At 40.6% G+C, this 14655-nt stretch overlaps 2 protein-coding genes across 5 annotated transcripts; both read left to right on the top strand.

The window, feature by feature from the left end:
* The first annotated feature begins 205 nt into the window (after window positions 1–205).
* LOC116062022 (NACHT, LRR and PYD domains-containing protein 12-like) lies at window positions 206–14429 on the top strand. Of its 4 annotated transcripts, none has more exons than XM_036008561.1 (12): window positions 206–370; window positions 814–973; window positions 1773–1910; window positions 4348–4583; window positions 5861–7658; window positions 7766–7942; window positions 8230–8406; window positions 8570–8743; window positions 9333–9506; window positions 10979–11152; window positions 11566–11739; window positions 11946–14429. In XM_036008561.1, exons 2-12 carry the CDS (start codon window positions 849–851, stop codon window positions 11962–11964), a joined length of 3366 nt encoding a protein of 1121 aa, XP_035864454.1. In that variant the 5' UTR covers window positions 206–370; window positions 814–848; the 3' UTR covers window positions 11965–14429. The 4 variants fall into 4 exon arrangements, with proteins under 4 accessions (XP_035864454.1, XP_035864452.1, XP_035864451.1 ...); XM_036008559.1 differs by having other exon boundaries at window positions 207–370; window positions 811–973; XM_036008558.1 differs by having other exon boundaries at window positions 207–370; window positions 734–973.
* On the top strand, window positions 13062–14463 carry LOC116062024. The gene is made up of 2 exons (XM_031316465.2): window positions 13062–13281; window positions 13318–14463. The coding sequence occupies exons 1-2, from the start codon at window positions 13085–13087 to the stop codon at window positions 14006–14008; spliced, it is 888 nt and encodes a 295-aa protein (XP_031172325.2). The 5' UTR covers window positions 13062–13084; the 3' UTR covers window positions 14009–14463.
* Window positions 14464–14655: the final 192 nt, after the last annotated feature.

Below are 14655 nucleotides of genomic sequence, written 5' to 3'. Positions count from 1 at the left end.
TGGTTGCAGTGCATCATTTAGCAGGATATATGAGGTATTTTGCAGTTTGGGTGTGAGGTTTTGTGAATTGTGTTAAGTATTTTGATAAAACCAGCCTAGTTTGCAAAATAGTTTTAGCAACTGGAAAAAACTGTAAGAGTCTTCCCCTCTTCCCAGTCCCGCTTCATTTACCGTAAATATCAGAATACGGTTGCAGTCTAATATTTGACCGCGGAAATGCGGTTGTAGCCTACGTTCGTTCTTCAAGGAAGTATACGAGCTAAACTTAACGGTTAAGTGAGATGGCTATGCATGTTCAGTAGGCTTAACAAGCGCGTAGATAATGGATGGATGATGAAAGTGAACGGATTTAAAGTCCTTGGCCAATGAGGTAGGTAAATGGGCGAGGGTGGCTTGAATTTATGATAGATCTGCTCTGCTAAATTGTATGGTCTAATCGTCTCCGAACGAGAGGTTAAATTAATGTGTATTAATGTAAGATGTAATGGGGTATGTAATGCGTAAAATTAGTCTGTCTTAGTTGAAAAGTGATTCAAACTTTCTTTAATGAGGTAGCTGGCTGAGACTTTAGACTATTTATCAGGCTTTACGAAATAAGTAACATTTCCAACATTGAGCTTCTTAATAATACATAGGCTACGTAATACGTATTATAGTAGCACAGCTGATTTGTTATTATCATAACAGTCAATGGTTATTATTAATATAGGAAAGTTTCAGTTCACTGTTTCAGTTCATAGTGACAAGCGATGACGTCACCGTCTTCAGTGCATTACAGTAAGACGGAAACTATTCTTTTCTTTCGTTGAGGAGTAAAGTCTGGCAATGCGAGACTAATTGCACCAGAGATGAGTGTTTGTGGGAAGGATGAGGAGGGCAGAGCAGAGTCTCCAGTATCCAGCTGTCTGTCTCTGAAAAGTGACCACTCCAAAGATATTCCTCTTGCCTTCAGTAATGAACTATTGGACACAAAGTAAGAGTTTTCCTTATTCTTAACTTTTTTTTTTTGTCATGCCCCCCTTTGGAAGAAAAATGTTTCATGCCCCACTCACCTGCAAACCATTTCTTTTAAATAAACAATTCTTGATATTAAGGATTGTTTTTATAATAAAAGCCAAACAGAATGTTATTTTTTTATTGAAAAACATTTCAAGGGCTGCCATATTCTGCAATATAAACTAGCTGCTGTTACACCTTCACATTTAGAACAGAAGGACAGACCTGTATTTATATAATAATGGCTATAAACATCGTGGTGTTTCCAGATCAGACTGCTCATTACATTAACAACGTGAACATATACTTATAGATGTACCTGCATAAAACCTGAAAAGAGTAGGGCTGCTGCAAACAATTATTTTCATTATCCATAAATCTGTTGATTATTTTCTCAATTAATCAATCAAGCTTTCTGTCTATAAAATGCCCAGCCCAACGTGATCTATTTAGATAGGTTGAATTATTCTACCAACCAAAACCCAAAGATATTTAAAGAATATGTAACACAACACGAGCAAGAGATATTGTCTGGTGTTACCAATTTCATTTAGTCTAATGAATACTATAATAAGGATAGGGGCCTCTGGACATTTAACTGGCTGGTGACAACAGTTATGGATGTACACTAAATCTGTTCTCATTAGAAAGCCATTGTATGCAGCAAGTTAGTCCAAAATGTAGCCAAATGGGTGATCATCTACAAAAGCATCCTGTGGTAAAACACACTGATTTCAGTGTCTAATGTGAGCTTGTGTTACTGACTTTTCTGTTAGACCAGAGATGAGTGTTTGTGGGAAGGATGAGGAGGGCAGAGCAGAGTCTCCAGTATCCAGCTGTCTGTCTCTGAAGAGTGACCACTCCAAAGATATTCCTCTTGCCTTCAGTAATGAACCTGGACTATTGGACACAAAGTAAGAGTTTTCCTTATTCTTTACTTTTTTTTGTCATGCCCGCCTTTGGAAGAAAAACATGTTTCATGTCCCACTCACCTACAAACCATTTCTTTTAAATAAACAATTCTTGATATTAAGGATTTTTTATTATAATAAAATAAGCAAACTGAATGTTATTTTTTTATTAAAAAAAAACATTTCAAGAGCATGTACTGCAATATAAACTAGCTGTTGGCGAACCATCAGGGGATTGGAAAGGCAGGAAAGGGGTTAATGCAAGGCTGATGAGGGAAAGTGAAAACGGGCCCATTCAGCACCGAGAAAACGTAGCAAAGCGTTTATTTAAACAGAAACAGTGATGTGTTGAACACCCTGTTGGGTTACGCAAGCGCACTGCCATTTTAATACAGCAGGCTTCATACATGTCACTGCTGATTGGGTAACCGACACACCTACGCAACAAGAGAAAACATACCTCGAAGCCTGTTGCAAACCGTTTTACACCTGTCACCGCCTGATCCGTACTGGGACCCAATTTGTTCAGGTCCTATCCCCTGACCAATGAGCTATCCTCCTGAGTCCTTACCCTAACCATTCAAGGTCAATGCCCAACCTCAACCATCTACGCATGTCATGTGTAGAACAAATCAGATTTCCAGTATGGATTGTGTCCCAGGTGAGCAGAGGTATGAGAGTCAGATGATTGTTTAAATGCAAGAACATTTCTTTGTCACATATTTGTTATTGAACATTTGATGTATTTTCATGGTAGTAAATAACTACTAAGGAAATCAATTTGCTGGTATTTTCCTGACCTTGAAATATGCGTTGCAAAACTTGCCAATATTTGTTGGACATTTTTGTGCCCAATGCGGAGTGTATGGCTTAAACATGGGACGAGAGGAGTATTGACATAGAATCTCAATGCAGATGAGGCAGTGAAATGTTTAATTAACAAGAATGGTGAACACACTTGCCCAAAGATTATACTGTAATTGTTTTCATTATCTTGATAGTTACCTAGATAACACACTTTTTAAAAATAATGAAAACATTACTCAGAAGAACTATATAAAAAATGCAACCTTCCATTTGTTGTCACTTTTTATGGCTTCTCTGACAAAAAAAATCTTTCTCCATTTTTAAATTGTTCAGCGTACACCTGCAAAGTTCTTAGTCAACAACTGACTAAGAACTGTTGTGTTCTGGCATGCAAGGCACTCTTGACAAGTGTCTAGTAGAGCCTGCTCTAACACACAGCAGCATGATTTAAATTCCGTTGGTGATACATGCCCATACAGGCTGGCCATAGGTCTTGCTGTGGAGATTTTTTAGTTGGTTGTTAAAGAGACTATATGTAACTTTAACATGTTTATGAAACTGTGTAATGTTCCATCTGATGATCATAAATGACCTGTAACAGCAAACGAGACTAACAGCACATTTTCAGTAGTGGTGCTGAAAACTGGAATTTTCCCTAATTTTTGACACACTTATGTTGCATCATACTGTAGATGGCCCTAAGCAGGGGAAACCCTGTTGTGAATGCAGTATTGCATCATTGTCTTTTTAACAATTTTCAATAACAATCTCAATTTGAGCTAAACATTAACACATCACTAATTTTGAAAGCACCTACTACTGCAACTAGGGCTGAACAATTAATCGAATTTTAATCACAATCACGATTTTGGCTTCCCACGATCAAATTCACGTGATCGAGCGATATTTAAAATGCGTGCGTGTGTGGAAACCGGTCACACAACAGCTGAAATGGCATACTCCTTCATAGTATCTTTCAACAAAGGAGGAATGTAGCACACTATGGAGGCACAATATGGATGTATTGGCAGGAATGTAGCACAATATGGATGTGAAAGCAGTTATAATTAGCCTATGTGACAATAACATTTGTTTTGGTTAAAATCAACAAATAATCGTGATAATTAATCGTGATCTCAATATTGATCAAAATAATCGTGATCATCATTTTGGCCATAATCGTGCAGCCATTTTCCATTATGGCTCAGACATAAAAGAAAAGGTGTATGATTGCATCATCACTTTCTTTCTCCTGTCCCAACATCTGTTACTTCTCTCCAAGGTAACTTAGACACTACATTTGCTGTGGCTAGCTGGTACTATAAGTGGATATTTAAAAGACTGAGTCCACTCAGGTTATACTGAATACTGTTTTTACTGAGCAGAGCACCAGCAAGAAAATTAAGACACAAGCAAGACAAAATGCTCCTTTATCAATGCTTGCCATAACTACATTTATCGATGATGGTTGACATGGTAAAGTGTTGATGAACTGTGACTAGTGAGAGACTAACAGAAGAATCATTACATGCACTGTCTGCATATTGTGCTATTTGACCATCTATGCAGTATTAAAGTAAATAAAGTAGAGAGAAGATTTTGAGTTGAAAAGCAAATGCCTTCATCTTCACAGGGATAGAAAAAAGGCGAGTGGTGTTATCGAGGAGCAGCTGGCATGCTGCGCTTTCTGTCAGGACGTCCTGAGGGAGCCACGGTCTACCACCTGTGGACACTACTTCTGCAGGGAATGCACTGCGTCATACCTGGAACGATGTGAATCAACAGGAGACCCCCCCTGTCCCCAATGTGGAAAAAGATCCAGAAAAAGTCCTGAACTTCAGACACCCGGTCAAAGCAGCACTGAACCAAGTAAGTATATAGGGTTTCTAAAGCAGAGTTTTTTCCCCCAGGAGTTTGGTTGATACAGTTACCCTCACCTCAAAAAATATCAAAGAGAACAGAAGCGATAAATGATCATTAGATTATTAATGAGGTAACGGACAAACCCGTGTTCAGATTCAGATTAATTTATTTGTCATAGTTCCTTGTGTACTTACATACAGTAAATGAAGAAAATGAAAAGACAGTTCTCCACCAGCCACTTGCAGTGCAACAGGACAAGACAACAATCACAATTTACATACATACATATGTAAGAATACATAGACTAAAATATAAAAAACATTTAAAAACAGTTAAAACAGTTGGCGGTACAGTGTGTTAAAGTGCTGTAGTATGTAGTTAGGAGCACAGTGCGTTAAAGTGTTATGGTGCTCAACACAGAATATGTGTTAAGTAAGTGGCGATGTTCATTTAGTACAGTCCTTTTAGTTCAGATTATGGCCCTGGGTGGTGTGGTGGGGGGGCATTGGCAGAGGGTACAGTCAATTTACAATCCTCACTGCCTGTGGAAAGAAGCTATTTAGCACCCTGCTGGATCTGGTGCTGATGCTTTCCGATGGCAGGAGGGAGAACAGGCTGTGGGAAGGGTTATGAGGGTCCCGTATCATGCTGGTGGCTCTGCGAACGCATCGTTGATAAAACAGCTCCAGCAGGAAGGGAAGGGGTGCACCAATAACTTAACTGGCTGTCTTCACAATCCTGTGCAACCGTTGTCTCTCGTATTCCTTGCAGTTGCCGAACCAGGAAGTGAGGCCGTAAGTTAGGACAGATTCAATGGTGCCCTTGTAGAAGGTGGCGAGGTATAGGGTGGGGAGACTTTCCTTTTTGAGTTTCCGGAGGGGGGTAGGAGCCGCTACTGGGCTTACTTGATGATGGCTAAAGTATTGATGGTGGAGGTCAGGTCATCTGTTAAGTGAACCCCCAGGAACTTGATGGTGTTTACCTTCTCCACATTGGCACCACCGATGGTCAGCGGCATGTGATAGGACTAGCCAGCCCTCCTCCTAAAGTCAATCACCATCTCTTTTGTTTTTTCCACATTGAGGAAAAGACTGTGTGAACTGCACCCCGAAGTTAAATGCTCCACCTCCTTCCTGTATGCAGTGTTAAACTAACCAGTTAATATGTAGCAATTAGTATTGACTTTAAACTCAAAGTTAAGACCAAACTGACTGCTGATTTTTTTTTAGGAGATGCAGTATATTTCTTTAACCTTATTGGTTCTTTTATTGTGTATCTTTCAGTTACTGGCAGTCGGCAGGAGGGTTTGGACAATCATAAGAATCGTCACAGAAGAAGATCTGAATTTGCAATAGAGGGAACTGCTAAAGCAGGACCTCAAACCCGCCTAACGAGGATCTACACTGAGCTGTATCTCATTGAAGGACAGTGCGAAGGAATTAATATCCAACATGAAGTGTGGCAACTTGAGACATCCAAAATGGAGACCCTTAATGACACTCCAATCAAATGTCACAACATCTTTAAGGTCTTACCTGGCCAAAAGAGATTAATCAGAATAGTTCTGACAAATGGCATTGCTGGCATCGGAAAAACCTTCTTAGTGCAGAAGTTTATTCTCGACTGGGCAGAAGGCCTGGAAAATCAAGATGTCAGCTTTGTGTTTCCCCTTTCGTTCCGGGAGCTGAACTTGATCAAAGAGAAGCAGTACAGTCTTCTCAGGCTGCTACATGATTTTGATCCAACACTACACATGGTCACAGCAGAAAGTCTTGCTCTCTGTAAAGTTTTGTTCATCTTTGACGGCCTGGACGAAAGCAGACTTTTGTTGGATTTCCAGAACAATGAGGTTGTGTCTGAAGTCACACAGACATCATCAGTCAACTTGCTGTTGACAAACCTCATCAAGGGGAATCTGCTTCCCTCGGCTGTCCTTTGGATAACTTCCAGACCTGCAGCAGCCAGTCAGATCCCTCCTTCATATGTTGATAGGATAACAGAAGTACGCGGATTCACTGACACTCAGAAGGAGGAGTACTTCAGGAGAAGATTCAATGATGATTCAATGTCTGGCAGAATCTTCTCACACATCAAGTCATCCAGGAGCCTCTACATTATGTGTCACATCCCAGTTTTCTGTTGGATCACTGCGACAGTTCTGGAGCACATGTTGATTACAGACAAAAAAGAGCTTCCCAAGTCTCTGACTGAGATGTACTCACACTTTCTGCTGGTCCAGTCCAAGAGAAAGACACAGAAGTACGATAAAGGAGATGAGATGACCCAACAGGAGCTGATGCAGACTGATGGGGAAGTCCTTCGGAAGTTGGGGAGACTTGCGTTTGAACATCTGGAAAAAGGGAACATCATCTTCTACCAAGAGGACCTGGAGAGATGTGGTCTTGGTGTCGAAGAAGCCTTAGTTTTCTCAGGACTGTGCACAGAGATCTTCAAAAGAGAGCGTGTGCTTTTTCAGAAAACTATTTACTGCTTTGTTCATTTAAGTATTCAGGAGTTTCTCGCTGCTGTCTACATGGTCGACTGTTACCTGAACAAGAACATCGAAGTTCTGGCGACTTTCTTGGGAGAAGACTGGGAAAGAAAAAGCAGTGACCCAGGTCTGGATAACTTCCTCAGTGGAGTTGTGGAAAAATCCCTTCACAGTGTAAATGGCCACCTGGACCTCTTTGTTCGCTTCCTTCACGGCCTGTTACTGGAGTCCAACCGTGGTCTCTTAGGAGGTCTGCTGGGCTGGACAGCGAGCAGTCCAGAAAGCATCCAGAGTGCAATAAACAACCTGAAGAAGATGAATGCTTATGATATCTCGCCTGACAGAAGTATCAATGTCTTCCACTGTTTGATGGAGATGAATGACCACTCGGTGCACCAGGAGATCCAAGAGTTCCTGCAGTCAGGCAACAGATCCGAGAAGAAACTCACCAAGACCCATTGCTCAGCTCTTGCCTACATGCTGCAGATGTCAGAAGATGTTCTAGAGGTGTTGGACCCGAAGAAGTACAATGCTACAGGTGATGGAAGACGGAGATTGCTCCCAGCTGTAAGAAACTGCAGAGACGCTCGGTAAGTCCAGATGTGAATCTGTCATGTAAACTAACCTTTATGCTCATGTTTTACTCAGTACCTTTGCCATATGGTTAATACTGACTTAACATGAAATGTGTTTGCAGACTCTCTGGCTGTGGACTCTCTGAGGGGCATTGTGAAGTTCTGACCTCAGCTCTGATGTCCAACCCTTCCCACCTGCGGGAGCTGGACCTGAGTGAAAATGACTATCTGCTGGATTCAGGAGTGAAGCGGTTGTCCGTTGGATTGGGGAGTCAAAACTGCAGATTGAAGATACTAAGGTGAGCCACCTTTCAGACAGCTCTTCACTTCAAAGCTGCAATGCAACAATATTTGTTTCTATGGATTTTGGGCCTTATGGGTATCTGCCTGGAATTGTATTATATAACAAATTGATGACTTGATTAAAATGCATTTTTATAAAGTATATATAATGTTCATCCCCATAAATAAAATAGCAAAGTTAATCTACCATCACAAGCACCCACTATTACAGCATAGCAATGTTGACCTACATATTTAGACCTGAATAGATCTAAATGGAATAAGTGTTTTTATCTTTTTTTAGATTGAAGAACTGCAGTTTGTCAGAAGGTTGTTGTGATTCTCTGGCATCAGTGCTGAAGTCCACCTCCTCCAACCTGAGAGAGCTTGACCTAAGTAACAACAACTATCTTAAGGATTCGGGGGTGAAGCTGTTGTCTACTGGCCTTGAGAGTCCACATTGTAGACTGGAGACTCTGAGGTTAGACAGAATTTTATTAACTTTGTGTAGATATTAAGTTTAAATGACTACTGTGGTCACAGTCATACAGCTCTAATGACACAGTCAATATTTTTAATGAAATTATATCCAAGCATTTTTGCTTCAATAGTTAACATTCTTTATACTATATAATTTTATCTAGATTACGTTGCTGCAGGCTGTCAGAGACCTGCTGTGCACATCTGGCCTCAGCTATGAAGTCCAACCCTTCTCATATGAGCGAGCTAGACCTGAGTCAAAACAAGGTGAAGGATTTAGGAATAACTCTGCTGTCTCCTGCACTCAAGAGTCCTCAATGTAGACTGAAGTGTCTGAGGTGAGTTCACTCCTGTAGATCATACGTCTTTAGTGAGGGAAATATTTGTATATTAAATATTTGTTCTTATAGCAGATGGCAACTGAACAATTTTTTAATGAATAAAAGGAAAGCACAAGTTCTATTTCTCTTTGCTTAACAGGCTCTATAGGCTTCCACACTTTTGCTGAACAGTTCAATACAAATTTGTATTCTACTTTTAGTACAAGTAGTAGTACAAATAGTAGTACTTACTAACCTCCAACTCAGTTCTGCAGACTGTTACAGGCATTCCATTGTAGTTCCAGCAAGATGTGTTTCTTCTACACCATCATATCAATTTTCCCAGGTATTAGCCTGCCTTAGTGGATACTGAATAGATCTGCTATATTACAAACTGTGCTTGCCTGAAAGTGTGACTAGTCATCTATTACCAGGGTGGGGTAAGACCGCCATTTATAAAGGCAGCAGTAAAGGGGACTGGTGACCAGTTGTGCTGTTCCCCAGGAGTGAGTAGGCAAGTGTATAGAGCCTGTTGGACAAGACTGTGCCCATGCTCATTGAACTAGGGTTACCAACAACTGTTTTAATATGAATCCCACAATTACAGGCTTGATAGATGTGGGCTTACAGAGAACTGCTGTACATCTTTGGCCTCCACTTTCAAGTCCAACCCCTCCAGCCTGAAAGAGTTGGAACTAAGCAATAACGATCTGCAGGATTCAGGAGTCAAGTTGCTGTGCGCTGGACTGGAGAGTCCACATTGTGGACTGGAAGCTCTTAGGTCAGTCAGCGTGTTTTCAATAAACATGAATATTAAATCAGTATTACACTGACAATAATTTTGATACATCAGTATAAAAATAATAGTATTGTGATTCACTAACATAATGCCATAACCTATTCTTTACTTAATAGAAAAGCATATTGAATAGTGCATAGCATTGTTGAGGTACATATTAAAAACCATAAAATAACAAGGGATAAACAGCATTATTACCTTTACTCTCAAGTCACTAAGTTCAGAAGACAGAATGATGCCGTTTCTATTAGATGCAAATAAAATCAGGTGGGGCCGCAGTGTCCCACACAACAACAAATCCACAAGGCATAGGCTGCTATGGAAATACGTAACCATGGTGCACAGCGTAAAGGCAACAGAGGAACCCATCAGCCATGAACTAGATTAAGCCGAGCAGCTCTGTCATGTTCAACTCAACAAGAAAGCAAAATAATATAATGAAGTATAAATAAAAATAACATAGGAACAAACAAATCAAGTCTAAACCGATAGGTCTTGAGCTGTGTTTTAAAGGTGTCCACAGTGTCTCCAAAGGGTTGAAGCCAAAACCTCAAATGTCTCGTGGTGTGAGGAACAGGGGACCGTAGATTGGTATTGGTGATAAAGAGTATAAGTAGCATTTTAATGCCATAGCTCATCGAAGTAGAGCCACATTTAACTTTTATTTATATACTATTGGGAAGGAGATGATGTTATAAAGTATGATCATTCTACTTCACATTTTATAAGTAACTAGTAACTATATCTGTCAAAGAAACGTAGTGGAGTGAAAAGTACAATATTTCCCTTGAAAAGTAGTGAAGTATAAAGAAGTATGAAATTGAAATGCGTTAATTTTGGGGCTTTTGCTTTTTGTGATGAAACAATTTGCAACTGTTTAAAACAGCATCATAATCAGGAAATGGGAGCAATTAACAATTACTGATGACGTTTCAAGGAGCGCAAGAGGCAGGAGCAAGAGCACAACATAACTAATACCTATTTAGTTTCAAATTCACAATTCTTAATTTCCTGTACCTTTCTTTATTGAAGCTACACTTTCATATTGAGTGAATATTTATTAATTAGACCCTGCAGCAGTACGTCAAATAGAAAATGTGGCTGTTGGGCCAAATTCAGCCAGATTTACTGTATGTATGAACTTTTGGCATTTCGAGAATAATTTCAGATACAGCTCTGTGGGTTTGAATAGTGCTTGGCTGCACAACATGCATTGTAATGGAAATTTAGAGCGGATTTTTCTTGTTGCAGGAGGATGTTTTGAACTTGAATTCCTGTTGTGTTCTCAAGTTTAATTTTAAGCATTTGATTTTATAAATTCTTCAGCATTTAACCATCCACAGCTCTGATTTATATATATTTTTTTAGTTATGAAAGCCTGTTGATGTGTTCGAGCAGCATTTCAACACAGGTATAATGTATTCTATAACTACATGGTTTATTCTTTTATTTAGATTGAGGGGCTGCTGGTTGTCAGAGAGTTCCTGTGCTTCTCTGGCTTCGACTCTGATGACCAACCCCTCCAGTCTCAGAGAGCTTGATCTCAGTGAAAATGATCTACAGGATTCAGGAGTGAAGCTGCTGGCTGCTGGATTGGAGAGTCCACACTGTAGACTTGAGACTCTGATGTAAGGATTCTCTTTTTCATCTGTGTGGAGCTCTACTTGAACATAAAAAATAATTGGTTTTGCAGTTAGAAATGTTATTTAAGCTGTTTGTGCATGATACCGACACTCCTCACTGCTTCTTCAACTTTTGACATTATAAATAGCATCTGAGTGGCTTGTGTGTGTTAAATAAAGACTCCCTGACATCTCGCTTTACATGATTATATGTATTCATCTGGTGATGATAATAAACCCCAACAGCCTGTTTCAGCAGAGGTGGTTATGGCGCTATGGAAATCAAATGACTTTTGAAAAGAACTGGACAATTTAGGGGAATAGAACAAATTGACTGATATGCTTCACTGACACAACAGTCGTACCAAATGTCACAAAAATGGTAAAGTACCCCCATAAAAATCCTCTAATCTCTGCAGGTTGAAACGCTGTCGGGTCACAGATGAAGGCTGTCCGTCTCTGGTGTCAGCTCTGAAGTCCAACCCATCCTATCTGAGAGAGCTGGACCTGAGTAAAAACAAACTTCAGGAATCAGGAGTGAAGTTGCTGTCTGACGTCCTGGAGAGTCCACACTGCAGACTGGAAACTCTCAGGTCAGTATCGGGTTTAAGCCAGTCTACACTAGTTTCAGTAGCAAAACATAGTTGCAAACCTCCAACCTCCATAAATTGCTTCTTTTCGTAGTGAACATTGAGAAAAGAATGCACACAATGCAGAGAAAGAAACAACACTCAATCAGGCCAGAAGCTTAATATGATGTTTTTAATTTAAACTAGATTATTTTTGTTCATCCCTACAGAATGGAAGAAATGGAGTAAACCTGGAGTCCGGCAATCTGACTAAAATGCATCTCATCACTGGCCATGATGACTTGTTTCTGACTCTGGGGCTGCCACACATCACTGCAAAACTACAGCCGTGTCTTAATACAATCAGAGATAGGACAGCACTCCTACCAAGTATATTTGTTATGAATTAATTAGAAAACACTTTTTCTAGATGATTCATCTTCATCAGCAAGAAGACTATGCTGTCTTTGTACTGACTGCCCACATGTTTACATACATTTTTTAGTCTAGTTACTGTTCCTCCAATTTAATTTCAATGTAATGTAATTTCTGTTTCCTTAAAGCGTAACACCATAAACCTAAGAGTGACTTTATGTCCACCAGGCATTTATAAGATAAGATGTTTCAATGCTGTTTCTGTTATGAGCACAAATACTAGAAGATTTAACCTGCCTCTGTCCAGCAGTAACTCTGTGGTGAGCCATTGCCAGGAAATCAAAGGCAATCTCTAGGAAGATACTGGTCCCATTTAAGAAATAGCCCGGCACATGACGCCCTGTAAAACGGCATATTGTTGTTAACCTTTGCTTTTTGTACAGACAAAACAAACTAGATATAATCAGTGACTCAGCCTTTCCCTCTCTGGCCACTGCTGACTCCCTCATCCCCCCTCAGGACTTCTGAGACATCAGCCTACCTCAACTCACACTTCTCCACTGCATTCCATTCCCCTATAATGGAGGTTTCACAATCCTCCCCCCATCCTCCTCACCAGGGAGCACCTACAACTCCCTCCTGCAGTCTCTCTCTGACAGTCAATCAAGTGAAGAAGGAGCTAAAGAAAGAAGGCAAGAAAGGCCCTGGGCCCGGATGGAATCAGCTCCTGGCTGCTTGAAGAGGCTCAGTGAGGTCATCCTGCACATCTTCAACCTGAACCTTAGTCTGGAGCGCGTTCCAGTCCTGTGGAAGACTTCCTGTGTGGTCCCAGTACCTAAAACTGCGCAGGCAGCCCAACCACTTCAGATCGTTAGCCTTAACTTCTCACCTGATGAAGACCATGGAGAGAATTACATTCAACACATAAGAACCCTGGTGAGCTCAAAGCTGGACCCCCTGCATTTCGCTTACCAACCTGGCATAGGGGTGGAGGATGCCCTCATCTTTCTATTACACAGATCATTGTCAAACCTGGGAGCACTGTGAGGGTTATGTTTTTTTTTTTTTTTGGATTTCCCCCATGCTTTCAATACAATTCAACCATCACTGCTCTGGGACAAGCTATTGGGAGCTGGAGTTGACTGCCACCTGTCTGCATGGACCGTCAACTACCTCACTGACCGACCACAGTCTGTGAGGCTCCAGGACTGTGTCTGATGTAGTGATGAGCACCACAGGGTACAGTGCTCGCTCCTTTCGTCTTCACCCTGCGGACTTCAGGCACAATACAAGCAGCTGTCACATGCAGAAGTTCTCTGATAATACTGCCATTGTTGGACGGGTATCAGAGGAGAACAACCAGGAATACTGGGAGGTCATCTGTGATTTTGTCAACTGGTTTGTGTCAAACCACCTTCACATCACCGCCAGCAAGACAAAGGAGATGGTGGTTGACTTTCGCAGGAGGCTGCCCCGGACTTCACCAGTGAACATCCAGGGTGCCAATATCGAGATGGTGGAGACATACAAATACCTGGGTGTTCACCTCAACAATAAACTGGACTGGTCCAAAAACACAGACGTCCTGTACAAAAAGGGCCAAAGTTGTCTCCACCTGCTAAGGAGACTAAGTTTCTTTGGTGTGTGCAGGACCCTGTTAAAAACCTTTTATGACACTGAGGTTGCGTCTGCAATCTTTTATGCAGTAGTCTGCTGGGAACCTGGGAGCCCAGAGAGGGACAGGAAAAGACTAAACAGACTGGTGAAGAGGGCTACCTCTGTTCTGGCCTGCCCTCTGGACACCATAGAGAAGGTGAGGGAGAGGAGGAAGTTAGCCAAGCTGGCATCAATCATGGGCAACACCGCTCACCCCCTGCACGAGGCTGTGAGTTCTTTTTTTATTCTATTTAATGTGTAATTTTTCTTATTCTTATGTGCGATTTTTTTTTTTTTTTGAGCTGCTGTAACAAGGAAATTTCCCCAGTGTGGGATTAATAAAGTCTATCTTATAACGTGTTAATTAGTGCACTTTAGAGGGGCTGGTAGATGCATTTTGTTACAGTTCAGTTACAGATAAAAGAAGCAAAAACAACAAAACCCTATATTGTCCTTCAAGCACCTACATCTACCTACCAACCAACAGGCCGGACAAAGGTTTTCAATACAAACTTTTTTTTTTTTTTTTTTTACATTTGAATAAATTACCATGCTGTCAGTTATTTGTTTTTCATAATTATTATAAATAATTGGACGTACTTCGGACGTTGCTTGCACCAACATTTGACCAGGTGATTAGAAAGCAGTACCATTTCCTGACAATGTTTTTACTGTTACATAATCCAATTTAATTGACAATTAAAAATTAAAAATATATTCCTTCACTTTTTGGACTGATGGATTTGTTCCTTTTTAATTATACTGTGTGAAACACTTGTTGTATTTAGTGAAGCTGTTCATTTTTTGCCTGTTGAATGTTTTGTGCTTGTTTGTTTTACATTTTGTGAAGCTATAGGATTTTAAAACGCTATCAAAACATTTCATGGAACCATCTATCTCTACTCTATC

The sequence above is a fragment of the Sander lucioperca genome, chromosome 12, assembly GCF_008315115.2.
Source record: "Sander lucioperca isolate FBNREF2018 chromosome 12, SLUC_FBN_1.2, whole genome shotgun sequence".
Taxonomy (NCBI): domain Eukaryota; kingdom Metazoa; phylum Chordata; class Actinopteri; order Perciformes; family Percidae; genus Sander; species Sander lucioperca.
This window is presented reverse-complemented; position numbering and strand designations above follow the sequence as displayed.

Coding starts and splice junctions, on each gene's coding strand:
- LOC116062022 (XM_036008561.1), top strand. CDS start 849: ATGAGTGTTTGTGGGAAGGATGAGGAGGGCAGAGCAGAGTCTCCAGTA. Junction 974..1,772: donor AATGAACTATTGGACACAAA/GTAAGAGTTTTC, acceptor CTTTTCTGTTAG/ACCAGAGATGAGTGTTTGTG. Junction 11,153..11,565: donor TGTAGACTTGAGACTCTGAT/GTAAGGATTCTC, acceptor TAATCTCTGCAG/GTTGAAACGCTGTCGGGTCA.
- LOC116062024 (XM_031316465.2), top strand. CDS start 13,085: ATGCCCTCATCTTTCTATTACACAGATCATTGTCAAACCTGGGAGCAC. Junction 13,282..13,317: donor ACCTCACTGACCGACCACAG/TCTGTGAGGCTC, acceptor TGATGTAGTGAT/GAGCACCACAGGGTACAGTG.